The 24,275-nt window shown below is 54.1% G+C and overlaps 7 protein-coding genes across 7 annotated transcripts; 3 read left to right on the top strand and 4 right to left on the bottom strand.

Moving 5' to 3' along the window:
- Positions 1 to 983: 983 nt before the first annotated feature.
- On the top strand, positions 984 to 1,942 carry EsH8_IV_000254 (SDR family NAD(P)-dependent oxidoreductase; the record flags this gene model as incomplete). Its single annotated transcript, XM_083265144.1, has 3 exons — positions 984 to 1,476; positions 1,547 to 1,720; positions 1,935 to 1,942. 3 exons carry the CDS (start codon positions 984 to 986, stop codon positions 1,940 to 1,942), a joined length of 675 nt encoding a protein of 224 aa, XP_083124039.1.
- A 263-nt stretch (positions 1,943 to 2,205) lies between these two features.
- On the bottom strand, positions 2,206 to 5,003 carry EsH8_IV_000253 (uncharacterized protein; the record flags this gene model as incomplete). The annotated part of the gene is made up of 4 exons (XM_083265143.1): positions 2,206 to 3,672; positions 3,728 to 4,398; positions 4,453 to 4,780; positions 4,890 to 5,003. 4 exons carry the CDS (start codon positions 5,001 to 5,003, stop codon positions 2,206 to 2,208), a joined length of 2,580 nt encoding a protein of 859 aa, XP_083124038.1.
- A 3,416-nt stretch (positions 5,004 to 8,419) lies between these two features.
- EsH8_IV_000252 (uncharacterized protein) lies at positions 8,420 to 9,928 on the bottom strand (the record flags this gene model as incomplete). Its single annotated transcript, XM_083265142.1, has 1 exon — positions 8,420 to 9,928. One exon carries the CDS (start codon positions 9,926 to 9,928, stop codon positions 8,420 to 8,422), a length of 1,509 nt encoding a protein of 502 aa, XP_083124037.1.
- Positions 9,929 to 11,220: 1,292 nt separating this feature from the next.
- On the top strand, positions 11,221 to 12,233 carry EsH8_IV_000251 (uncharacterized protein; the record flags this gene model as incomplete). The annotated part of the gene is made up of 2 exons (XM_083265141.1): positions 11,221 to 11,577; positions 11,760 to 12,233. 2 exons carry the CDS (start codon positions 11,221 to 11,223, stop codon positions 12,231 to 12,233), a joined length of 831 nt encoding a protein of 276 aa, XP_083124036.1.
- A 153-nt stretch (positions 12,234 to 12,386) lies between these two features.
- On the bottom strand, positions 12,387 to 14,053 carry EsH8_IV_000250 (M14 family metallopeptidase; the record flags this gene model as incomplete). The annotated part of the gene is made up of 2 exons (XM_083265140.1): positions 12,387 to 13,771; positions 13,822 to 14,053. The coding sequence occupies 2 exons, from the start codon at positions 14,051 to 14,053 to the stop codon at positions 12,387 to 12,389; spliced, it is 1,617 nt and encodes a 538-aa protein (XP_083124035.1).
- Positions 14,054 to 14,894: 841 nt separating this feature from the next.
- Positions 14,895 to 16,610, bottom strand: EsH8_IV_000249 (major facilitator superfamily domain-containing protein; the record flags this gene model as incomplete). The annotated part of the gene is made up of 3 exons (XM_083265139.1): positions 14,895 to 15,023; positions 15,080 to 16,357; positions 16,434 to 16,610. The coding sequence occupies 3 exons, from the start codon at positions 16,608 to 16,610 to the stop codon at positions 14,895 to 14,897; spliced, it is 1,584 nt and encodes a 527-aa protein (XP_083124034.1).
- Positions 16,611 to 17,657: 1,047 nt separating this feature from the next.
- EsH8_IV_000248 (uncharacterized protein) lies at positions 17,658 to 19,673 on the top strand (the record flags this gene model as incomplete). The annotated part of the gene is made up of 5 exons (XM_083265138.1): positions 17,658 to 17,761; positions 17,830 to 18,527; positions 18,664 to 18,828; positions 19,373 to 19,389; positions 19,461 to 19,673. The coding sequence occupies 5 exons, from the start codon at positions 17,658 to 17,660 to the stop codon at positions 19,671 to 19,673; spliced, it is 1,197 nt and encodes a 398-aa protein (XP_083124033.1).
- Between the last annotated feature and the right edge of the window lie 4,602 nt (positions 19,674 to 24,275).

The following is a 24,275-nucleotide window of genomic DNA, read 5'->3' as shown; positions in this document are numbered from 1 at the left end:
CCTGCGACAGACGCCGAGGAGTATCACGGTCGGTGACTGACCGTCAACCGCTGGATCTGCACAGAAGTCCTGACCGGATCCAGCAAAGCCAATCTTCCACTCTTTCCCATGGGCGGCTTCCACGCCGGCGCCGGAACCTCCGCAAAATCCTGCCTTGGCTTCGGCAGCAAGCCGTTGAGATGAGCGGCACCTCGATGGCCAGGAAAAGACGACACGGGACCCCACCGCAACGGGACGCAGGGCCCGTGTGGGGCCCAGACCGAGCAGTCGGCCGATCCCCACCCTGCGAACAAAGAGGAAACTCGACCGTGGCCGGGAGGCCTGGACTAACGTTGGGAGACGGCCGACAAAACGATCGGATGTCTGTATGCTTAACACCACGTAGCCCTGCCAATCTCGCCCGAGTTTGACAACCAGACCCCTCATGGGACCTCCAGCTAGCCAACTCAGCCCCAAGGTGGACAGGGCGGGGAGAGGCCTCATCCGAGTCAAGCATGTTTTCGTTCCCGCGTCTAAAACCTCCCCGTTCCCTTCCCCATACATCAGCACCAATCACTGCCCCCATCCCCGCCACAGTTATCCATGTCCTGAGCCCTGAGGATGAACTACCGGGAACTCGCATATCCCGTGAATCCGGGGAACAGCAACCGTGCTTTTGTAACCCCACACAGTTCGTGGTCGGATTCGGTATCGGTTTCGTAGCTTTGGACTAAACAATGAGGGAAACCTATCCATCGAGCCTTCACATTGAAACAGTTTAGAAAAGCGACCCATGGTGCCCATCGTCCAGAAACTCATATAAACACCCAAATGCTTGAACTAATCTCACTCCCCTCCCTCCACCCCTCTCATCTCATCTAGTCCATCACCCTCTCATCTCAACTGTCAACTCCCAAAACTCACACCAGCAACTTCTCCCCCCTCCATACTTATAAGAAAAGAAAAGGGGCAAGCAGAAAAAGATAAATACAGAGAAAAACACAATGTCGATCGACTACACCTCAAAAACGGTCCTCATAACAGGCGCGGCCTCGGGCCTGGGCCTCTCCCTGACACAGCACTTCCTCGCCGCCAACGCGACCGTCCTGGCCCTCGACGTCTCCCCGGACTCCCTCGCCTCCCTCCCCTCAAAAGTCCCCGAGGACCACGCCGCCCGGCTGCACCCCGTCCGGGCCGACATCACGTCCCCGGACTCCGTCGCCGCCGCAATCTCGTCGTGGGTCGACGGCGGCGACGCCCCCGGCACCCGCCGCCTCGACGTGCTGGTCAACAACGCCGGCATCTCGGACAAGATGGACCCGACGGCCGACTGCGACCTCGAGATGTGGGACCGCCAGATCCTCGTCAACATGACGGGCGCCTTCATCACGTCGCAGCACGCCATCCGCCAGTTCCTGAAGCAGGAGCCCGTGGGCGGCCAGAGGGGCGTCATCCTGAACGTCATCAGCGCGGCGGGCCTTAACGGCGCGAGAGCAGGTGAGAACCCTCCCCCCTTTTGACTTGTAGCTTCCATGAGCGTTGCTTACAAAATTTTCCAATGCAAAAGGCGTCGCATACACGGCCTCCAAACACGGCGCTGTCGGCCTCACCAAGAGCACGGCGGCGTTCTACGGGCCACAGGGTATCCGGTGCTTGGCCATCATGCCGGGTCCGATGATGACCAACATGGCCAGAAATGAGCACCACATTAACCAGTTCCATCAGGAAGGGCTCAAACTGGGTAAGTTGTGCCATTGGTAACCATTCTCCTACTTGCTAACATTGTGGGCTAGTTTCATCAACATTCCATACAATCCATGGTGACCCTACCAAGGGAGGTTGGAATATAGGATGGTCGCCACTGGAACAGGTATCAAAGACGGTATTAACTCTATGTTCTGATGGAATGAACACCATAAATGGAGCGCTTGTGCCCACTGATATGGGATGGACAGCACTGTAATGTTCTATGGGGTAGAAAATGAGTAAAAAGCCCAGGTTGCACCAGTCACACGTCACAATTACATGTTCACAGGTTTTTTTGATGGATAGAACCGATTGAATTCTGCCAATACAACAATTATTACCAAAGGAACGCGTCATTAAACTATGAAAGTCATCCGTTGACCCAAACTCTCAATCCGGGTATAAGCCTTTTCGTTTGCCGTCAACACGTCGTGCTATCTCCATTTCGATGACAAAGGAGAAATATTATTAATATCGCCGCTAGTATCCACTGACGTGGGCAGGGTTGGCAAGTGTGTTGACGTTGCCGTTGAGGCCATCAACCTGAGGTCCGTCGAGGCCGCCAACTGGGTTCCCACCCAAGTTACCGTTGAGGTGACCGTTAGGAGCAATGTTCTGTTGCTGAGATGGCAAGCCGTGCTTCTTGCGCTCGATGCGAGGAGCATCGGGAATATCGGTCGACTTGTTGGCCTTGCCGATGGAGAAGACCGGGCTCTCCCAGCGCTCACCCTTGCGTGCCAGCTCCTTGTACTCGGTAGCCTTGGTGCTGATGCCGCCAGGAAGGTGAATGTTGGGGAAAATGGAATCCTCCTTGGTGATGGCGTAGTTGACCTTCTTGTCGGCGGTAAACTCCTCTGCCTTCTGCTTGCCCTGCAGAGCGCGCTTCTGCATGGCAGTGACGTAGCGGTTGTAGATGTTGGGGGTTTGCTCGGGGTCAGAGCGAGCTTCATCAATGGCGCGGTCGGCTTCCTGCTTGACCTGGAAGAGAAGGCTATCCAGCTGTGAGGCTTGATCCTTTATGGCCTTCTCGACGGCCTTCTGCAGGGCCGGACGAAGGACCTTGAGCATGACGGGCTTGAAAAGGCCGAAAAGAAGCTTGTGGTTGGACTTCTTCAGCTTGATACTCATGTGCTTGATGTCAACATCAACCTTGTCAATCTTGAAGAAGTTTTGGCTGTCCGACTTATCGGCCGAAGAAAACTTCAGCTTAAAAGAGAAACCATCCCCAGCAAGGAGGATGTCCGCAACACCAGTGTCGGTGATGGAGGGGAAGCCCTGCTTGCGCTTGACGTGGTAGCTGACATCACGAAGGTCTAGCTGGACACCAGCAACCTTAACCTCGAATGACTGCTTGTGCTTGTTGACAACCTTCTTTCTTCCCCAACGGAAGTAGTTTTCGCTGTTAACCTCAAGGACGTTGGGCATGAAGTTGTCAGACTCGAGAACAAGATTCTCAATGATCGCATCGAACTGAGGATCGCTGTATTCGATGCGCGGGACAGGAAGGTAGGCCACGTTCTCGAAGATGGCTGGGATAATGACCTCCGAAAGATCCTTGAGGAGATGAGGCTTGAAGGTAGGCTTGCCATTCTCATCATTGCCGAGGTCGGTAAAGAGCTTCTGAACGGCCTGGCCGAAGCGCTTGTTCTGAGGGTCCTGATCAAACTGGTCGATCAAGAACTTGATTTCATCGAAAACATGGTCGGTGTGAGCGCGATACTTCTCGCGAAGCAAGTAGCGGCCGTGGTCGTAGAGATGGTTCCACTCCAGGTTGGAGTCCTCGTCCAGGATGTATCCCTGTTCAAGGAGGCAGCGGCGGACGTACTGGTTCATAGCCTTGAACCAGTCCTTCAGCTCGCGGTCGTTGTCGGCATCGCGGTAGATTTGATTAATCGACTCGAACAGGTCCTCGGTCGAGGTGCCGTTGGCAAAGCGCTCAATCAAAGTCTGCAAATAACGTTAGTACTGGGCCATGTGAAGTGCATCATGAGAATTGTCTCACCTTGAGATCCGACTCGGCCTGGGCGAGCCCAGCACGAGTGTCTCTGACAGTGCTGGTTCCTCCCTGAGCAATGGTGCGAGAATGACCGGCATACTCCTCGGCAAGGTCGAGCAGAGTCTCAATTGCCTGGGCATAGTCGGGGTGTTGCTGGCACTCTAGCACCATCTTCTTCAGGCGCCAGATAGTTTGGTCCTTGCGCTCTTGAGGCATCTTCTTGTTGAAGTACTCCTTGGTGCGGCGGCGGTACTCCTCTTTGCGCTGGCGCGCCTTCTCCTTGGTCTCGTCGTCAACGTTCTCGTTGTACTTCTTCTCCAGTACATTTCGGGCAGCACTGGTGCCATTTTGGGCATCTACACCAGACACGGTTCCCTGCTGCTGGTCACGAGCGGCAATAGCGGCCAGATCTTGGGGGTTCTGTGCTCCGTTGGGGTGGGCAGCTTGAGTGCCAGCGTTGGCGACGTCGCGGACGTCGTCAGCGGGAGAACCCTTGTAGACGTTCTGGGCCTGCTTCTTGAAGTTCTCCTTGGAAAAGTCCGGTGCATCGTGCCAAGTGTTGTCCTCAGCAGGCCGGTCGAGGTTCTCCAAGGCCTCACCCGAGGGGCGAACATGTTGGGCGGCATTGGTAGCGGCATCGCCTGCCATGTCGCGAAGAAGGACGGTGGCATCCTTGACTGCATCGGTGTTAGGAATAGGTAGAATGAAAAATGACGGGTAGAACGACTTACGAAGCTTGCGGAATTGACCGTTGGTGATGATCAGGGTTCCCAGGGTCCGCAGACCCTCCATTGCCTTGTTGCCATGCTGTTGTGCTATCTCCTTGTCGACAGGAACTCCGGGTACATCGACGGCCTTGGGGTCAAACTGCTCGGTCTGCCAAATAAAGTCCTGAAGCAAGTTGCCTTGGTTCTTGGACAACAAGAGGTTCTTGGCCTGGATAACCACCTCGCGCGCATCGGCAATGAGTGCCTTGCCCTCGGGGGAGAGCTTCTCGTGGGGGCTGGACAGGGCCTTGGAGGCCAGGAAGCTGTTCAGGGCGACATCAATTTGGTCATTCTATTATGAGTATTACGTCAGTGTCATGCAATTGCGCAGCGTGCAGGGCTCCCAGGGATCAGCCCAGCGGGGACCTGCGGGCCTGGCCGCCATGCCGGCATTTACTTACCGATGGAACCTTGCCAGCCTGGAAAGCGGAGATGATGCCATAAAGCTGAAGTTTGCGGTTGACGTCGGCCTCCTTCTGCTTGGAGTCGGTCGGTTTGTTGACGTTGGCCGACATGGTGGGGGTATCGTAACAATCGTAATGGGGCTGTTTGATTGAATCTGTTTGTTTGAGGGTGATGGTATTGGTATCGAAACGGGGAGATTATCGAATCTGGTGTACAGAACAAGCAAATGAAACGGTCGTGGTATGGGGTATCACAGAGGAATTGGGTATAATGAGAATCGCAAAGCTGATTGGTCCTGTTGGAAGAGGAAAAACAGGAAGAGGTATCGTATCGATGGGGAGAAAAAGTCAGAGGAAAGGGAGCGCAGGAAGGGGGCGTCGGCTGCGAGGTGATGTTTATACGTCTGGATGCCCGCTGCGTGTGTGTGCCCCAGACGAAGACAAGAAAGATGCGTCACAATTCCATTACATTGGAAGGGAGGCAAGGCAACGCGCCGCGTGTGGCAGGCGTTCGTCTAGCACCAGGAAAAGGCAGGCGCACTGGAGCTTGGTCCCTGCCATGGTGGTTCCTTCCCTTGCCTCTTTTTTTCCTGGTCCTGGTCCTGGTCCTGGCCCGGGTCGTGGAACCGTGACGGTGACGTGAAGGAAGGGGCAGGAATGTCGATGTACTACGTCATAAGCCGATTGGGCAAGCAGGTACTTCCCGCCGCCCTGTGGTACCTGTCGCGCCTCGAGACCACCACACGGACACAGCGCAGCACAGCACTGCACACACAAGCTTGGGGGGGAGGGGGGGAGGTCCGCCTTCCTTGCTGCTTCAGATGTTCTGCCCCCCATGCTCTGCTGGACAGCCATTACTGGGCGGGTGGGAGAGTTCCAGCCGGCACTGCGTTGGCATTTATTTTTTCGCTGGACTCCTTCTTAGCGGCATGGGGAGATTCGCACCGGTTTCCTTAGCGGCTCCGCCCCCCGCGCCTGGCCCAGCATCCTCTCGTCCATCGCAGTGCACCGCGACCATCGTCGACAACGCGCCAGCATCGATGCACTAAGCCTAGAACTGACGGGAGGACGACTTGTCTCGTGTGATGCAGCGATCGAAAGCACGGTCTAGACTCCTGCCAACTTGTACCACCCAATCGTCTTCATGTACTCCGCGATCCCATCCCCTTCAATTGTTGGAACAGGTCCCAATCCAATGTACATACATACGCTCGGGCGGTTACTTCTCAGACATCCGTTTCCCGGCCTCCCTCGTGATGGCATCTGGGTCGCACCAATGCGAATATCGGACGGGCCAGCAGAGTTTCGCGCCAGGTGCTTTCTGGCATCGTCAGCGGTAGAAGCATTCATCATCTTTGCGCTACCGAGTTGAATTCTCCTTTACCCCTGACATCTCTCGCTGGATGTGTGCGGTGGTGATGGTAACGATGGGTGTGTGGTGGTGTAGATGGTGAAGGTGGTGATGGCTGATCTCGCAGCTGGGGTCGCAATTCGTCTCATCTCTCGCCATGTATTGATGAAGAAGTCCTGATTCTCTGCCGCAGCAATTTAGCAAGACAGGTAAGCAGCAGCCATTCAATTGGGCGACAACATGTCTGGAAGAATCGATGATGTGCGCCAGGGTGCAGCGGGATGCAGTGGGAGATGGTGTGGATGTCCGGCCGCCCTGTCCAATTTCTGCTGTTGATGCGTAGCAGCGTAGCGTGCCTGCCTACTTTTGCTGCTCCTCCTTTTCTTGTCAATTAATTCTTCGTTTCCTTTATTCCTGCTCGCTGGGTCGAGATGCTAACGAAGCGCCGGACACGTTGTAAAGACAGGCCGGATTTCTGTGGATTTCTGTGTCTCAGCAGCATCGTAACCTCCCAAGAGTTGCATCCTTCACGGCGTAATTCTGGCCATGTCGTCATGTCAACGATGGCGCGGGTTCGAGACACGCGACAGGTATCGCGCTAACGACCTTCGCGGAAGGGACCCGTCCCTCGGTCCTGGCCTTTCCCGGTCTGCTCGTTCCGTGCTCCTGCCAACCCTGCACAAACCAACAGCGAGACTGGAAAGGGAAAGAGAGGGACGGCCGAGACATGTCTCTGCTTCCCGCCGGCTCTGGGGCAGGGTTTTTTTGTCATGAATATCTCAACGCCTCACTACACGTGCCTGTTTATTCCCTCCGCATTCCCATCTTTCCCGCTCGGTGTAGTATAGGCAGTTGACCGTTATCCCTACCAGATGCGTCCGAGAAGCTGCAACATTTGCCCCCCCCCGTTTGATCCGCGACCCCGGCCACCCACAACCGCATTCACAACGACCCTGAATGCCCTCTGCTGGCCAGGCAGGACCCAACTTCGTTCCCCAGGCTTCAGCCCCCAAGGGCAATATTGGTGTCCGTAACTAACCGCATCCAATCCAATCTAATCCAATCCAATCCAGCCCAATCAAGGGATCGCCACGGCATTCGAAAGGACGGACACAAATGCAAGGACCTGGCCAAGCGCCGCATCCAATCCATGGGCACCTCTGCAGTCTGCATTGTCAATCATTGGCACCACTGGCGGCAGCATCACAGCCGTCCAAGCCGCCCAGGATGAACAATCATATCCCTTTCTGTCTCTTTATTACCCCATGTCACCTCATAGCACTCCCCGATTCGTAACCCTGTGGATGCCACTACGCGACTGACACGTAATCGCCTAGTCTGGACATGTCCAAGTCTGTGTGACCTCGAGATGCTTGTCGACTTGCCCATCTCTTTCCCATCCAGCTCCGATTTTTGTTTTCTCTCCCCATCTCTCCCTATCATACAGGCTCTCTGCTCCTTAATCGGGTTAATTTTTTCCTCCTTTTGACGCTATGCGTGGCCCCATGGAGTCGCGATCGCCAGCAAACACAGCACAACGCTCCGGCCCGAGATCCATGACGTCAAGGCCAGGTCATTAGTGAGATGCACCTCGCGGGTATCTCATCTCCCTGTGACGCCATCTCCTTTGCTACAGCAAGCCACTGCATCACCAAACCATCAAGCCATCAAACCATTCCATTAATCCTGCAATCTCATTCTGCCAATGCCTGTGCCAGGTCTTTGACTTGACGGATGGTTTTCTTTTTCTTCCTTGCTTTCAAGACCCATGATCTGTCCACCCATCGACCCGCCCGGACAATGCCATCCTGTGTGCCTGTCCAGTCCCCCGTTCCCCATGCCTACCCTGCGCAGCCGTCTTCCTTGGCATGAGCCGCTTGTCCCCACACGGCTGGAGGAGAGACTGGCCACTCCCATGAGCCCGCCGGGATACCTTACCAAGCTTATTTGCATTTCAAGGGCATGCTACGGAGCAATTCCTCCTGGCGGCTGTCACCCAAACCTCCGTCCCGCCAGCCTGGTCCTGGTCACTCCCACTGCACCCTTACGGCGCGGCTGAGGATCATTATGCTGTTATTGGGTACTTTATGAATATCTTTCGAGCAGTTACGGCAATTTTATTTCCGAATTGGAAGAGACACGTTACCGATGAAACAATTATACTCTAGGAAGTTATCTACTCTTTCTCCCTGTACCCTAAATCACATAACTCTTGCCCAGCTTGCCTAATCCATCGGGTTTCTTCGTCCCTCCGCAACGCTACATTCTCGCACACCTCCTTCAATGCCCTCACCACGGCCTCTTTCGCCGTCCTGCACCTCATCGTCCGTTCCATGACACTGGATACTTCCTTGCATGGGAATTCAGACGACTGGGGTTTGCCCGCGAGGGGCACTTTGACGGAAAGAGTTTCTCCTACGCCGACCTGATAAGGGTCGATAATGTCTCCAAGTCCAAATCTTTGGAAAGCTTCGTCTAGAGTGGTAACCACATCACGCAAGGGGACCGGCATGAGCACCGCGTTTTCCCATCCCATAATGGAGGCTAACTTACCATGCTCGTCAACGAGTACGTTACCGGCGTGGAGGTCCGCGTGAGATACAGTGACCGGCCACCCGTGCATCCTACCTTCGCCGCCGTTGTCCGGCAACGGCCAATAGTCCTCCGGCAAGGCCTCGACCTGCTTCATCATGTCCTTGATCACCGTCGTGAGGTCCTCGAGCCGCCGCAGCATTGCCTCGTCGTCCAGATTCTCCCGGTACCAGATGGCGATGTATTCAAGGAGGTACGCCTCGATCGATTCAAACGGCCCATTGTTAGCATGCTCGTGAAACAACCTGTCAGCGCTGTAAAAGTGAGGAGAGACGACGGGGCCGGTGTAGATCTTGCCAGTCGCCCAGTCGATCCGCAAGCTGCCGATCAAGACCTCGTTCGCCGGGACGCCCGGGGCGGTGGTCTTGGTCCGCTCGACAAAGTCGCACAGCTGCCTGCCAACGTCCAGCATCGCCTGGTGCGTGAACTTGGGCGCCGCGCGGGGCCACATGAACCCCTCCAGCCCCGTGGTCAGCGTCGACCCCTCGAGGAACAGCTCCTGCAGCGGGAAGCCTGGGGCGGGCTCCATCATCAGCCACTCCAGCCCGAGCGGGTTCCGGCCCGAGGGGTCGAAGACGACGATCCGGGGGACCGCGGCGGAGACGCGGGCGGCCCACACCGTCGTTGCGACCTCGCTCTCGAGCTTCACGTACGGGCACACGGGGAGGCAGAGCCGGAGCACGACCTGCTGCGGCACCCGCCCGGGCCGGTGGTGCGGCTCAAAGTTGACGAGGAAGAAGTAGTTGGTCCGGCCCCGGCCCATCAGGTCGACGTGCACCACCTCGGGGAACCGGTACGCGCCCGTGAGGGTGTACCAGCCCAGCATGCTGCGGACATTGTCCGCCCTCGGCGCGTTGACGTGGTTCCAGTCGGCGGACCACTCGCCGTTGGGCAGCTTCTCCCAGCGGACGTACTTGGACCGGATCTTGTCGTAGTCTGCGGCGGCCGGGATGTTTTGACCAGGGGCCTTCTGCTCTGCGGAGGGGACCGAGGGGGGAGGTATGCGGTCCGGGAGGGTGTAAGGGGCTGGCTGGGCAAAGGGCTGGATGAGGGTCTCGGTCAGGCGGCGGGTCATGCTCTTGAAGGAGCCCATCTTTTGGCCGAGGTGAGCGGATATTGCAGAATGAAGATGTAGGCTCTTTTTCAATCAAGACTAGTTTTGGTGGTTTCAGTGGACTTATTGTTACTTCATACGCTTAGAAGAGACACTTGCGAATGGCTATGGTTTGCAACCTTTGAATCTCGTGGTGTTACTGCTGTCCGTTTATCCTGTCAATAAGGGGCATCTAGATCCGTCTAAGTCGGCGGTTTCGTGACCGGTAGCTTTCCCATTAATAAAGATGACGAGATTGCAGCTATGTTGACGCGGTCGTGAAAGCGGACTTTGTTCTGAACCATCTCTGGTATTCTCGTACTTTGCCTGGGCTATTGTTTCGTGATCATTGAAGCATTGTGGGCGACACAACCAAGTCGCAGATCAAAGACTCCTTGTTTTTCTCCCTATCTTTCCTTTACAGCCATCAAAGAAAACAAGAGTGTTCATCGTCTGATTTTCAAAAGGGAATATGGGCTCGGACACATGTGTGGGGAAAGGAAAATATCAATAATATGTTCAAGGCGACGATCCAAGATTCGTCTCCAGATCTACCGCTCCCACAGTGACGACTCGGTTCTAATGATCCGCGAAAAGGGCGAGACGGTTTGCTGTGAAGGTTAAAGGGAGGGATAACCTTTGAGATCTGGCGCTGTACTGGTAGCCGCTGTGAGTATGTGACCTGCGCGCCTCTCACCGAGGTACTGGCCTCTTTGCTTACTTGATGAACATTCCTATCCTATCTTTGTATTACTGCGGCTCAGCCGTACTTTTCTTTACTCTTCATTTTGTATGCGCATTCGCAACCTTTAATCCGGATTTACATGCCGTTTTTGAATCTAAAATTAGCCTTCGTAGTTAGATGGGACACAGCAACGACGAAACAACGGCAACCATAGGATACAGCCATACAGCCAAACCACTGGAACTTTGGTCCCACTCCCGAGATATCCTCGAGAATAGGAGGCATCAGCGAGCCAGTATACGTCTCTTCCACGACCGGCGTTTGCAAGACAGGCGTGCGCATGAAAATGAAAGCAGACCTGCCATCATCGCCAGATCGGCCTCGGACCACCGGCGCAGATCCCCAAGCGCGGCCCCGTTCGAGGTCTAGTATGACTAACCCCCGCATCCCCGGTCCGCCCCCAAAACCTCCGCAACCAGCACCAATCGGCCCCTCTCATTCCATCCGACCTTCATTCAACCTCACTTTAACCTCAGTTGAGCTATATCTCTCTCATTTGCAAAGCCCTGCGCAAACCTCAATTCTACACTCATCGTTTCCATCCTCAATGGCGTCCCAAGCCCTCGCCACCTTCACTCCGCTGACCCGCCGCCCCCTCCTCGCCTCCGTCACCGCCGCCGTAACCACGACCCTGCTAGTCTGGGCCTTCCGTGATTACCGCGCCTACATTGCCCTCGGCCCCGGCGGCGTGCCCCACAACTTCGCCGGATGGCTCCTCGTCACCCTCGGCATCCGCCCCTTCGCCCTCTCCAAGGCCTCCGCGACCTGGACCGGCGACTACCCGGAAGACGGGTACCATGAGGAGATCGGCAACATTCCCCAGAGAAAGGGCGAGAGGGCGGTGTTGGGCGGGATCGTGCCGCATCGCCAGCTGAGTCAACAGGCGCCGGAGCGGATGAGAGAGGTACGTCTTTTCACACACTCACCCCAGCCTGCCTCTCCCCGTCCTCGTGCTTGTGTTGTCCCAAATACCATGTCAAGTAAACCGAAGAGAGAGAAGGACAAGAAGAAAGAAGCAAAATCACGTTCTTGCTTCCTTCATTCACGTCGCCGAGCCGAGCCCGCCAGTGAGCTGACATGAAGCAGTTCATCCAAAACCTCTTTGCAAACGCCGTGGCCCAAAACCCGTCTCTCCTGGAATCTAAGCTATCCATCTACGAACGCAACAACCCGGCCCTATTCGTCTCCCAAAACCTACTCACCCCTCCCGCCGCCACTACTACCACCACCAGCACTACATCCGTCCCCCAGACCGCCCTCACAGCCCGTGGCGAAATAGCCCACCACCACGGCGACCTTTCCGTGCACATGTACCTCTCCCCCGCCGACGCCAAAGTCGCCATCGAAAGGGGCTGGGCCGAGCGGCACCGCCTCGCCCTGCCGCAAACGTCGCTGTTCGCGAACCGGTTCCACGTCGCCGACTCGTATGTCATGGTCTACGGGCCCCGCGACGAGGAGGAGATGGAGGTCCTGGCCGTCATTTTCAGGAACGGCATCCGGTTCATGACGGGACGGGAAGACGTCGAGGGCGTCGAGTGGAGGCGCCGCATCAACGCGTGACGCGCTATGACATGCCTCACGTCGTAGTATCATCAGTTATCACAAAGAACATTGCACGAGAAAAAGAAAAAGAATAGCGGCATGTATGTCTCATGTATTTGTATTAGATGCATTAAGTTAGCATTCTATATCACCACTGAATTTATGCCCGGCTCAAGCCAAGACTCTGTAGATGGGGTACTCGTCACCCCGCTCGACGGGCACGATGTTGAAGCTGGCGTACGAGTCAATGTTCTCGGGCTCCAGCGCCACAAACGCGAGCGCGGCGTTCTTCTGCCTCGTGCTCACGAGGAAGCTGCCGGCGGGCAGCTCGACCTCCTTGGTGAAGGCCGCCGTGGCGACGGTGCCGAGCACGGCGCCCTCGTAGTACCCGGACTCGAGCGCGGCGGAGGTGATGTTGAAGGCCTCGACGGCGCCCTTGTACGGCGCGCTCAGCGTCTGCACCTCCAGGCCGGACACGCGCAGGCGCTCGGCGAGGTCCGCCCACGCGACGGGGATGAGGTAGGCCTCCGGGCGGGCGCGGGTGAGGTTCGCCGTCACGGGCGTGGTGGAGAGGAAGTTGATGGGCACCTGGACGACGGAGCCGTTGTTGATGTTGACCATGGTGTAGGTGCGGTCGACGAGGGTCGACGAGTCGGTGACGACTATGTCGGCGTCGGACGACTTGAAGTCGGCGATGGAGGACTCGATGGTCGTGTACACCTTCTCGGCGTTGTCGGCGGCGCTCTGGAGGACGCTCGTGGCCATGGTCAGGCCGGCGACGGTGCGGCGCTGGAACGCCTGGTCGGCGAGGAAGATGCCGCGCATCTCAATGAGGAAGGTGACGCACTGCGTGAGGCCCATGCCGTTGCGGCCGATCTTGGCGTCCGAGCCGGCCTCGGCAAACGTCGGCTTGAACTCTGGGTTCGTGCTGGTGGAACCCGTCACGTAGGGCTCCCAGCGCAGGCCCCTGGACTCCATGGCCGCGCCGATGTTCTTGGCGAACAGGTCCTCCGAGAGGGCGCGGATGTCCGGGTGGATGTTGAGGTTCTTCGCGGCGGAGAAGAGGCCGTCGGCGGCATGGTAGTAGCTTCCGTAGCGGGAGGTGGCGCTGTACTCGTGCATGTCGACGGCGACGTGCGGGCTGAACTCGCCAAAGAGCGACTTGATGTCGCGAGTCTGCTTGCGGGCGAGCTTGACGTGGTCGCGGTTCGGGTCGTAGTTGGTGGCCAGGGTGCGCTGGAAGTAGAAGACGCCGTCGGGGTTGTAGCGCGGGAGCACCAAAATGTCCAGCTTCTCCAGCAGCGAGGCGGTCCAGGTCTGGTTCGCATCCAGGGCTCCGAGAAGGGCCAGCATGGACTGGTCGCCGGCGGGCTCGTTGCCGTGCACGGCGCCTTGGAGCCAGACGCGGACCTTCTCGGTCGAGTTCGACACCCTGCGAGTCTTCTTGGTGGACGACAGGCGCAGGTAGGGGAACGGGCGGCCCTCCTCGGAAGTGAAGTTCGCCTTGTGGTAGGTCAACCAATCATTCTTGTCCGCCAGACCTTGGACAAAGGCGTCTTTGAAATGTCAGCAATTATCTTTGGAAAGGATTTCATTTCGAGCTTACCAAGGGTATCGTCATCCGTTGGTCCCTTTGTGCCTTCAGAGAAGGCCGCGGGTATTGTGTCCGGGGTCAGGAACGCAGGCGAGAGCAAGTCGACGCCCTCGATATCCTTGAAATTGGCAGCCACAATAGCGCTGTCCTTGCGGACAGTGACATGGTTGTAGCCATATTTGGCCGCCTCAACAGACGCCAGGAGTGAGAAGCCGAGCAGGCCCAAACGAGATGTGGTAACCATGATGTTGGTCAACCTGCGAGGTCTGCCGAATTTCCTTCTTGAGTGCCAGAACAGAGCCGCACTGGAACCTTGTCATTGAGTTAGGAGAGCAGTGGGCGCCAAAGTCTTTTTCAAACTTTATACCCTTCCCCGCCGTGGCATTGTAACCCACCCGGGTGTCGTAAAATGGCTCGCGAACTCATGGTCGGAGTTTGTTCCTGGCATGGCAAAAGCCTTGGCTGATCTCATCTGCTACCTTGCAATCGGTAATACCAGCAACATCGCTGCAAAAGCCGATAACAAGCGACCGCGAAGGTCAGCAAAGTCGCGTTCAAACGCCCCGTTGAAATGGTATCGAAATTGGCAACGAAACTGGATAAGGCAGTTCAGTAGAGGAGGTGAGGGGAAAGCGGGGGGCACCCCATGGGCCAGATAACGGAGGCCATGTCGCCAAGGCTTTGGGACCCGTTGCGAAATATCTCATCTGCCATTGACGTATGGAATCCCCCGAATGAGCGTCAACGGACCCACGGATTGCAATTGAACTGCCGATGGTCGGGACTCGAGGCGCCCGACCGCGCTCGCCAAGAACTGGCTATGCTACGAATGGATCGAGAGATACGCAAGCTGTCCGTCGCCGCGGGCAGTGCCCGACACCCGGGCCGGTTGTTGATGACGTTAACTACTGCTGGTAATCTCTGGGAAGGCCGGCGACCGGAGCACGCGTGGATGTTTGAGAGTAACTCTTGAGCGGCATGGCTCGCGAATCATGCTAGATGCTGGCCATGATGGTATTATTTCGTATGGGCTTTGAACTAACTAGGTCTTTGAAATACAGAGCCGATTGAGTATTGTCTCAACCTCACAAAGCTGCTTTCCCTCTAGACTCGAACGGCAATATTAGCACCAATAATCCAGCAGCGATGAATAGAGCACCACTGGTGTACACCGGCGCGGCCGTCTTAAGATTGGCGAACATGGCGACAATAGGCTATGACCATCTATTAGTAATTCTCTCGCGAGTATACATGGAAAACGAGTTCTCACCGCCATGATTCCGAAAATGCGATTGCATGTCGCCGTGAGCGCGTTGCCTGTTCCGCGCTGTGGGGTGGGGAAGAGCTCCGGCGTGAACCCGTAGAGGACGGCGTACATGACGTTGCTGCAAAAGTTGAAGGCGCAGTTCCATCCAAGAAGCGCGTTGCTAGTAAGCGCCGTTGTCGAGCAGTAGAGAAATACCCCCGTCAGTACGGTGCTGATGGCAAGTGTGCCTTTGCGTCCCAGCTTCGGCACTTCTACCAGCCAGCCGCCAAGCAACGCACCGGGGACGCCCAGGACAGCGATAATCAGGCTGTTACGGTAGGTCAAATAAGTGCTTCCGTCGCCGAGCTCCGCGCCTCGTGTGGCCTGGATGTACGGTATGAAAGCGTTGTAAAGGGGGTAACCGAGGCCGATGAGTCCCCATATGGCCATGATCGTGCCGGTGCTTAGTGCGAGGCGGCGTGTAGAGAACAAGACACGAACACGGCTGAGGTCGAGCTTCGACAGGTTCCTCTTGACTGCCTCTGCAGCGTTGGTGCGCGCCACATACCCTTCTGGCTCGCACGCCCTGAGATCCTCAATCGACAGGGAGGTGGTCTTGCCATTCCGTCTCGCAACTTCGTGGACGATTCGGACAGCATCTTCGTCGCGGCCCTTGCCCATAAGGTACTTTGGCGACTCATAGATGGTGAAGAGAAGGAACCGAATGAGGAACATCAGCAGGGTCAAACCGCCCACAGTAATCATGAAGTATCGCCATCCCATGTTGTCGGCTTTGGTACAAGTTGCGCCTTCCTGGCAAGTGAGGTTGCCGAGAAGTGGCCATGCGATCAAGGTTGCTATGACTTGAGCGATGGCCCAGTCAATCGATAGGACTGTCAATAAGTATTGATGTGTACCGGGGAGGAACTCGAGAAATATGGCCGAATCGACTGGCAAGTTACCTCCAACACCGAACGACCAGAAGGCTGCAAAGATTCCGATTCCAGCAAAATTGGGAGCACCGGCTGCAACCATCCCCCAGAACGCAGTGAGGCCCAGAGTCAAGTTGAACGCCACCTTTCTCCCGAAGAGATCACAGCCAAACCCCCAGAAAACGGCGCCTGCTAGCAGACCGATGTTCTGGGATAACGTCAGAAGAGGCGGGCGAGAAGGGCCAAACTCATTGGTGATCGGGGTGAAGATGAGCGAAGTCACGATAGGCCAGAGGTTGTCGCTTGCCCAGCCAAATCCGACTACGATGAATAGCTGCCACTGGTACCATCCCATACCGATATCTTGTATCTGGAGGCTGAAGTTAGTAATCGTTCCACACGTCTGGGTCCATGTAAAACCGATATAGAGGCGGGGTGCCACCTACAGCATGGTTGAGGACTCGTGCCTTGGCCTCGTAGACTGGGTCCAAGGCGCCCGTTGGGATGATAGTTTCATCATAAATGCCGTGGTTGTCGAGGTTACCATTGCGACCAGCGATTGGAGGCGAATCGACCTTTCGCGCCCCTTCCTCCTTTCCCACGATGTCTATGTCGGTGCCCATGCTGTCAAAGCTTTGTACCGGTCGGGGAAACACGATCTGCGGAAACGTTCGAGCAGTCTCTAGACTAGACTAGCTTGCCGTTCTCGGATATTTAACGAAGTTGAAGGACGGGAGATCAGCGCCATGAAATAGACCTCGCGACCGACGTTGTCTATAGCTCTGTCTGTGTGTAACCCTCGAAAGTTCCCCAGACAGCTCAGCTTTTCACGTCGTACCCAGCAAGAATGGCGCAATCCGCCCGGTCAGTGATCGATGTGGCCATGATTGGCCTTGCTGACCGTGCAACGGCCGGAAGACATGCCGATCTGCACTCTATTATCTGTAGCATTGCAGCAATGGAGAGGGGAGGGAGGGATCCCGCGTGTGGGGGATCTCCCTATTGGCTTCAAATATGCGCTTTGTCTCATCCGATCTGTGCCAGCTGGTTTTCACATCCCTGGACCGTGATTGAGGGGGAGCGTTGCCTCCTGCGTCATCGACAGTACTGGATTGGTGGTCTGCTGACTGTTCACAGGGTCGTTTCTCGGTGGAATGCAGGCGTCCAACTGCGTCTCTCCCTTGTCACTTAACGGAGCCGAAGAGAGCAGTCTTTACGCTGAATAAAAACGGAAAGACTGGCTAGCGGCATGGTGTGCACTCAGACATGGTGTGGTGGTGGGCTAATGTTGTAAGAGTGTTCGAGATGCTAGCCGAAGGACAGGCTCACCATGGGTTGAGACAGCGCTGCCGAGCCGAGTCTGCAGGGTTCCGTCCCGCCTTGAGGCCCCCAACCCCAGTTCCACAGCGGCCATTAGTGGGGTTGGTCACTTAAGGTGCGCACACGAATGGAGCCGCTAGAACATAAGGGTACCACACGTGCCGCCACCTGGGTGATTGCGTAGCCAGCTGTCTGCAATTATCCTGATAATCGCCCCCGCGTTATCTTTCCGCTCACCAACGAGAAGATGAAGAGTATGAGAAACAGAAAAACAAGCCAGAAGATCCCTTTTGCCGAGACATTGGCATCTGGAGTCAATTCGCTAGGTAAACAAGGAACATTCACTCACCATGCTAAGCGCGGCGATATGGTTTTGGGTGGCATTTCCTCTTTTCGCCATCACATCGGCCCGGAAGAACTTGATTATCGACACTGACTTGTTTAGCGACTGCGAGTGAGTAAGCGACTCTTTTGACCGTTGTCAGTTTAATGAAGGTAGAATTTCTGCTAACAAAACAATAGCGATGCTGGTGCACTCCTTCTCGCGTCAACTTCGGCAGACGTCAACCTGCTGGGAGTTAACATCAACTCCCAGTCATCATATTCAGTCCTGGCTACGTCGGCCATCCTCAGCCACTATGGTCATTCACACGTCCCAGTCGGTGCTCGCCGTCCGCTGAACGATGTACCCTTCTTTGACAACTGGGGCAAGCGCCTCGGAGAGTTTGCCAGCAAGCTTGCAACCCACTGGCCAAAGACCCTATCCGATGCCGAAGAAGCCTGGGACCCCGTCAAGCTTTACCGCAAGCTGCTTGCTGAAGCCGACGATGGATCTGTGACAATAGCTTCTATCGGCTTCTTGCACAATCTTTCGGGCCTTCTCAACTCAACTGCCGACGCTTATTCTAGCCTCGATGGCCCTGATTTGGTCAAAGCCAAGGTGAAGGAGCTCGTTGTCATGGGCGGGGACTATCCCAACGGTTTCGAGTTCAACTTCTGGGGTGACAACCCATGCACAACGGCACAAGTGATTCACAACTGGAAGGGTCCGGTCGTCTACGTCGGATTCAAGCTTGGAGGCTCAGTCTACTCAGGCGGGCCACTCATGGCGGATGGACCAAAAACTGACCCCGTACGAGCAGCATACATCCTGTACTCTTATTATCAACCGCGATGGTCGTTCGATCCCATAGCTGTTCTCTATGCTATTGGGGGCCTTGGTGGGTATTTCAAATACGGAAACGACCATGGATACAATACCATCACCCTTGATAATGAGGGCGGCTGCAACGGATGCAATGTCTGGGTATTTGACGAGAATGTGACAAACCAGCACTGGCTCACAACAACGGTCAGCTACGAAAAGCTCGGCCAAGAATTGGACAGGCTACTCCTACTGGCGGCAAGGTCCTCTGAGAGAAGCTCAGACCCGGTTGGAAATCTTCCCCAATTTGGCGAATGCACTCCGGGGCAAGCTTCAAAGCCAGGGGCCCCGAATGAGAGATCTGAGCTGTGACGTGGGTAAGCATTTGTAAGCAGTGTGGTAGGAAAAGAAAAGTTTTATTACTTACTATCAAGCATTCAATGCTGAGGAATGGCGTATGTTTAAAAAGACTTGCAGATTTGTTTCCGTATACCGTTGTATTTCTGGTAGATCCTGGGGATGTACAAGAAGTGTGACAAGGCATAAAGGCCAATATGGGTCTGCCATTTTGGATCCTCCACGCCATGCTGCCTACGACACTAATCCACTGGCTTTGGTACCGCGACCTCCTGGCCTGGAACTGTGTGTCTTGTACCCCATGTTGGCTTGAGATGGCCAAGATTGACTTATTTATACGGCACTAAATCTACGAAAGGTTCAATCAAGAAATTGTAACTGTCCTTTTAACAGCCCCTTGTAACCAAAGAGGAGGTGTGCCGCCGCTTGTAAGCTCCTCCAGTGGCATACCTTCGCTGTTCACATAAACGATCTGGGGGTCAAAGTCTCCAACCGCAGCGGCACGTGTTTTATGCCAACTCGGAACTCTAACAAGGCCGATCCGCTGATGATACTCCCCGTCAGACTTTAAGAGGAGAATGGTATGTCTCCGTTTGGTGTACGGTATTGGGCACTTTGGTCTAAGAATGAGCCCCAATACTTTGCAATCCAGTGGTACCTCCTCGTCCAAATAGGCATAGGTCATGGCCGTGACATCTTCGCGAATAGGAAGTACTGCATGGATTCCATTCATAAAGCTCATGCCTGCCAGTTGACTCATTTGGCTGCGACTCTCGTCCAGGTCGTCCCAGCTCTTCTCTTCAAGGCTGATCTGGACTGCCATGGCAGTGATGCGAAGCACCCGAGGAGCGTTTGGACTCGATAAGCTCGGGATTTTCATTTCTTGGCAGAACCATTTTTGCAACGAAATGACGTGGCCATCTTCTCCTACTAGCTCAATCTCGCATTCGTCCGAGACGCGGATATCAGGCTCGTTCATACGGATGCCTCCTTCCCATCCCGACCAACTCCAGCTGGGGAACTTCTGTCGCCGAATACCGAGCGCTTCGTGATACCATGCAATGGAGAACTCAAACCCAGAGGCCGCCGCCGGTTGCGAAATTCTGCGTATAGGTATTCCATGAAGATGTCGAATGTCAGTTGGCTCCAACGCGCGAAACAACCCGAGAACCGCGTTGAGAGAATCCGAATCCTTGGTCAGCCTACGCTTCGTGTAATTCACCAGCTGCTTTTGCTTTAGGTGCTCCCATTTATTATTCGTGGAGGTTTTGTTATATGTAGAAGAACTAGGTATCATCTCTAGGAAGCTAGAAATTTCGGCATTCTGTTCGAGTCTGGAGAGGGGTTGCAGCTTTCTCACTGCCTCTGCGCAGTACATGACGTTACAGAGGTACGAAACCTGGTAGTCGGTGAATATCAATCGTCTGGGAGACAGATAGCCCTCCTGGTAGGTCCAGCCACGTTTCGCCCACGTTGACGCAGAAAGTTCGGCTGACGTATGCGGAAACACCCGGGTAATGGTGACGTTGTCGACAGAGAACCGCCCCTGGGGATGCCGATACTTCTTCCTAACCCCCGGCAGCCCATAAGAGGCGTCTTCACCAGCCGCTGCCACCAGTGTCAGGTGAGCGTAGGAATAGATCTCATACATCTGGGCGATTTGGGCTGCTTTTGTCGGACCATCGTTCTGGTCAATACACTGTCCCATCCTGGCGGTCAGAAAACTTGATCTTTGTATCATAAGACCTGGGGCATCAGCCACTCCTTACCAATTGGTCTACCCACAAGTACCGCTCACCAAGAGAAAGAGTTACGTGGATAGCGTCAATGACCACTGGAGGAAATTTGGCTTCGGCTTTTATTGAATCGCCATTCTCTCTCTGCGATTGAGCAGTTGCGGGGCTTCCCCAGACGTACGACAGAGCAAAGTACTTGCAATCCGCAGGCGCCTCAATCGTCCTCCTTGAGTAGCAGTCGATGACCCGTAGCCCCCGTATGTCGCTGCTACCGCCACCGGTGTTCTTGCAGGCATCGTGATGTTGCGTTGTGCAATGCTTCAACCAGCCTTCAATCAGCTCAAAGTTGACTGCTTTCGAAATCTGTCTCGGTCCGGTGTCGAGCAGATGCTTCTTGTCTTCATCCCTCACGAGGGCCAAACACCCGGCCTCATACCAATCCTGTGCGATGCGTGACTTGGCTGTCTTATCGGCGAACTTGGCTTCAAGTACAGGGAACAGCACCGTGCAGTCAGAGTGCTCCGTCCGTTCGCCGGCGGGTACGTTGCGGCCGGCGATTGCGAGCGATGACGACAATGCGACGAGCCGACAACACTGGCCATTGAGGCCTTTGGGAACTACTTGAGCGAGCAGCTGGCAGATAGGACAGGACGCCTGGCTAAGGGCGTCTCGGTCTACAAAGGGTAGATCCGCCGCGTTCCTGCCACTTTTGGTCGCTGGCGGAGTCGCGGCCAGATCCATCCATCGAATGCCCCGGCAGCGATTGCAGATAGCGGGGTCACTCGTGGTGGAGTGGGTTGTCGGCAGCCGCTTTCCCGCCGGGGACGGGCTATCGCCTTCGGCTCTCCTCCGTTTCTGCAGATCGCGAGGAAACTCGGATAGCTCCATTAGAGGAAATCATGCATTCATTGACCGATCTTTGGTGTTTGGCATTGATTTCAGGCGATGAGCTTTTATTCCACGCGAAAACCCGGGGTTACATGGCAGTCTTGGCAATAACACAGCCTCGCTCTTCAGCTTGAGGCCAGCTGAGGTCTCAATGGGGTAAGGGAATGTCTGACTCATTTCACTGCTTTCTTAGAGAAACCTGAATTCAAATACTTTCTTTTATTCCCCTTTACTTTTCTCTCGAATCATCGGCATTTCACCCTGATCAGGACTATCTAGCGTGAAATACAATAAAAACTGCCTGTCTTCAAACTGAAATTTGTTTACATAGCAGTGCAGGAAGATCTAAGTGTCTTCAACTGGAAAAGATCAAATCACAATATTCTCAACCCGGTTTTTTCCTACTAAACCTCGTTGCTCTTATGTGTCTTGATTGAGTTCTTTGCTATTTGAAGCATGTAATTCCATCTACACTCAATGGTTTCACTCTATTCCTGTCGCTCATGTAATCCCATTGGTACTGACACCACATTTCTAGCGTTGTTCACTGAAGCCTCCAACTTGTAAACACAAGTCGTGAAAACGCCAGTCAAAGCTTCGAATAGTAGTCCACCGAAGATCCCGCCCAGTGACCAAAAGGCGCGATGAAAGCCATTACCCAATCCGGTTGATAGTATGGAGTACGAGGCCGTAGCACCGAATCCCATAATGGCGGCAGTATAAATAGCAGCGACTCTGTTCGGCCAAGCGTATGAAGTCTCAAGGGCAGCGAAGAAGAGAGAACTCAGTAGGATGAGAAAGAGGATTTTCGTGAAAGCAGCGGTAGCGTCGATAGTGATGATTGTGCCGTTGTCATACGCCAGGGCTCCCATAATGAGCCAGGCAACGAGGGAGGTAGCAAGAGTGCCGATAAGAGGTCCAGCAGAGAAATGAGAGGTCTCAGATGGCATTTGAGGCCCCTTTGATTCGTGCACTGAAGAAAGTGATGTCATAACTCCTAATCATGAAATATCGGGATCTTTTAACTGATGGCCTGACCTGGTGAGCTAGCTGAGTTGATAGAGGCGAGGAGGATTGAGAAAGGTGTCCCAGTTTCGGTTTGGGGTGTGGTCAACGGTAATACAGGGGGGGGGGGGATATTCCTGCTTACATATAATATTAACCGAGTAGGAAAGAGGGCATCTGACAACGACGCACTTTCTATGTGAGCGTGCGCCTAACCCTTCTCGGCCCGCATTTGGGCCTTTTTTCCCCCCAGAGTAATCCTTCTCAGCTGTATGTATTCATGTCAGATAAGCGCCGGCAATAGTACAAGTTGACAGGGTTCATAGAAACTATCAATTATCATAAGAATTCTGAGCGACATAAATCAAACTGCACTTTTTGTAAGTATGAACCGTTAATCCAAGTCACTTGGACCAAGTGACGTACCAATCAAAAAAGGCTTGGAAATCATGAGGCAGAAAGACAATAGAACTTATTGACTATAGTACAAGGCGAACAAAGCTTTCATTTCTGGCACTGTTATGGTGTTGACATGGTAGTGTGTTGACAAGAATCCGGGAAATTCCAGGAGGATACAAATGAGAAACCAACTACCATCATAAGGATGCATGGTATAGGTAACTCCAGGCTCTTTAGTAAATGAAAGAAGCGTCATATTAGTCTGTTATTCAACCGGAACATCTTTATCATATCACTCACATAGATTTGACCCTTAGCAAATGCTACAGTGATGCTAAAGATGGACTGGGCAAGTAGATTACTGTCTTAGCGTAAGTCCTGAACTACGTATTAACTACATACAAGAACAAAACGTCAACTTTGAGGCAGTATTTATAAGGTACAAGAATAAATACTAACAAGAAGGACTCAGAAATAGTTTGTATGCATAATAACCATGGCAACTTTATTGTGTAACTTGAAAGGTAAGCTAATAACTCCGTCCCTAAGCAGGATATATTTAGTTACAATCACGAGGCCATAACATGTACAAGAGGTTGCAAGTCTGATATTTGGAGATGCAATTCAATTTGGAATAAATCGAGAGAAAGAATGTGAGCACTACAACTACATAATACACCTTTGAGTTGCGAAAAACAAGGAACTCGGATTTGGCTTCATCGCATGTAAGATAAATGCAACTTTAGCACACATTCCCCGTCAAAACATAACCTGAGCACTTCCACAGCAGTTCATATTCTATTGTGGATGATTTGGGAAACTGGCCATCACGTATAGTTGGGTGTGGTAGGACTATAAGTATAATTTGGTGGTTTTTATTCGCTGCACGTTTACTCTGTCCTCTGATTAGTTTCTCAACACCATCTTTACCAAAATGTTCAACTCTAGATAAATTTAACGTCTGATAACAGACCGCGTTGGAAAGATCAGGCAGTGGACGACTCCGTACCTTGACCACCATAATCGATTCATAACTAATAAGAATGATAGCGCTTAAGGTATGAAACTGGATCGCCTCTACATCCTTGATATCTTCTGGGACATCTTGATGATCCCTAACCTCAAAAGGACCCGGTAGGATGCTATTGAGCTGCTCACCTAGATTTATTGAGTCTTGGCGTTGTGACGTTCTTAGTAATATCAACTTTAATAAGCGCAACAATACTGGGCTCGGCGACTTGTTAGTCATCGGCGAGAGCCCCGCTCGTTCGGTGCAGTCCCTAACGAGAGATAATTCACCTAGGACCATAGAATTGCACCGAAAAACGGGAGTATTCACTGATTTCCAAACTCATGCATAAAACTGGATCTCTTAGGCCCAGGATGTACTCTTCGACCATGCCTACACTTGGCGGGTGGACTGACGAACCGTGATTTAC

The sequence above is a fragment of the Colletotrichum jinshuiense genome, chromosome 4 (genome assembly GCF_051148585.1).
Source record: "Colletotrichum jinshuiense chromosome 4, complete sequence".
In the NCBI taxonomy this organism is placed as follows: Eukaryota; Fungi; Ascomycota; class Sordariomycetes; order Glomerellales; family Glomerellaceae; genus Colletotrichum; species Colletotrichum jinshuiense.
The sequence above is the reverse complement of the archived record's forward strand: the minus strand, read 5'-3'. Positions and strand labels throughout refer to the sequence as shown.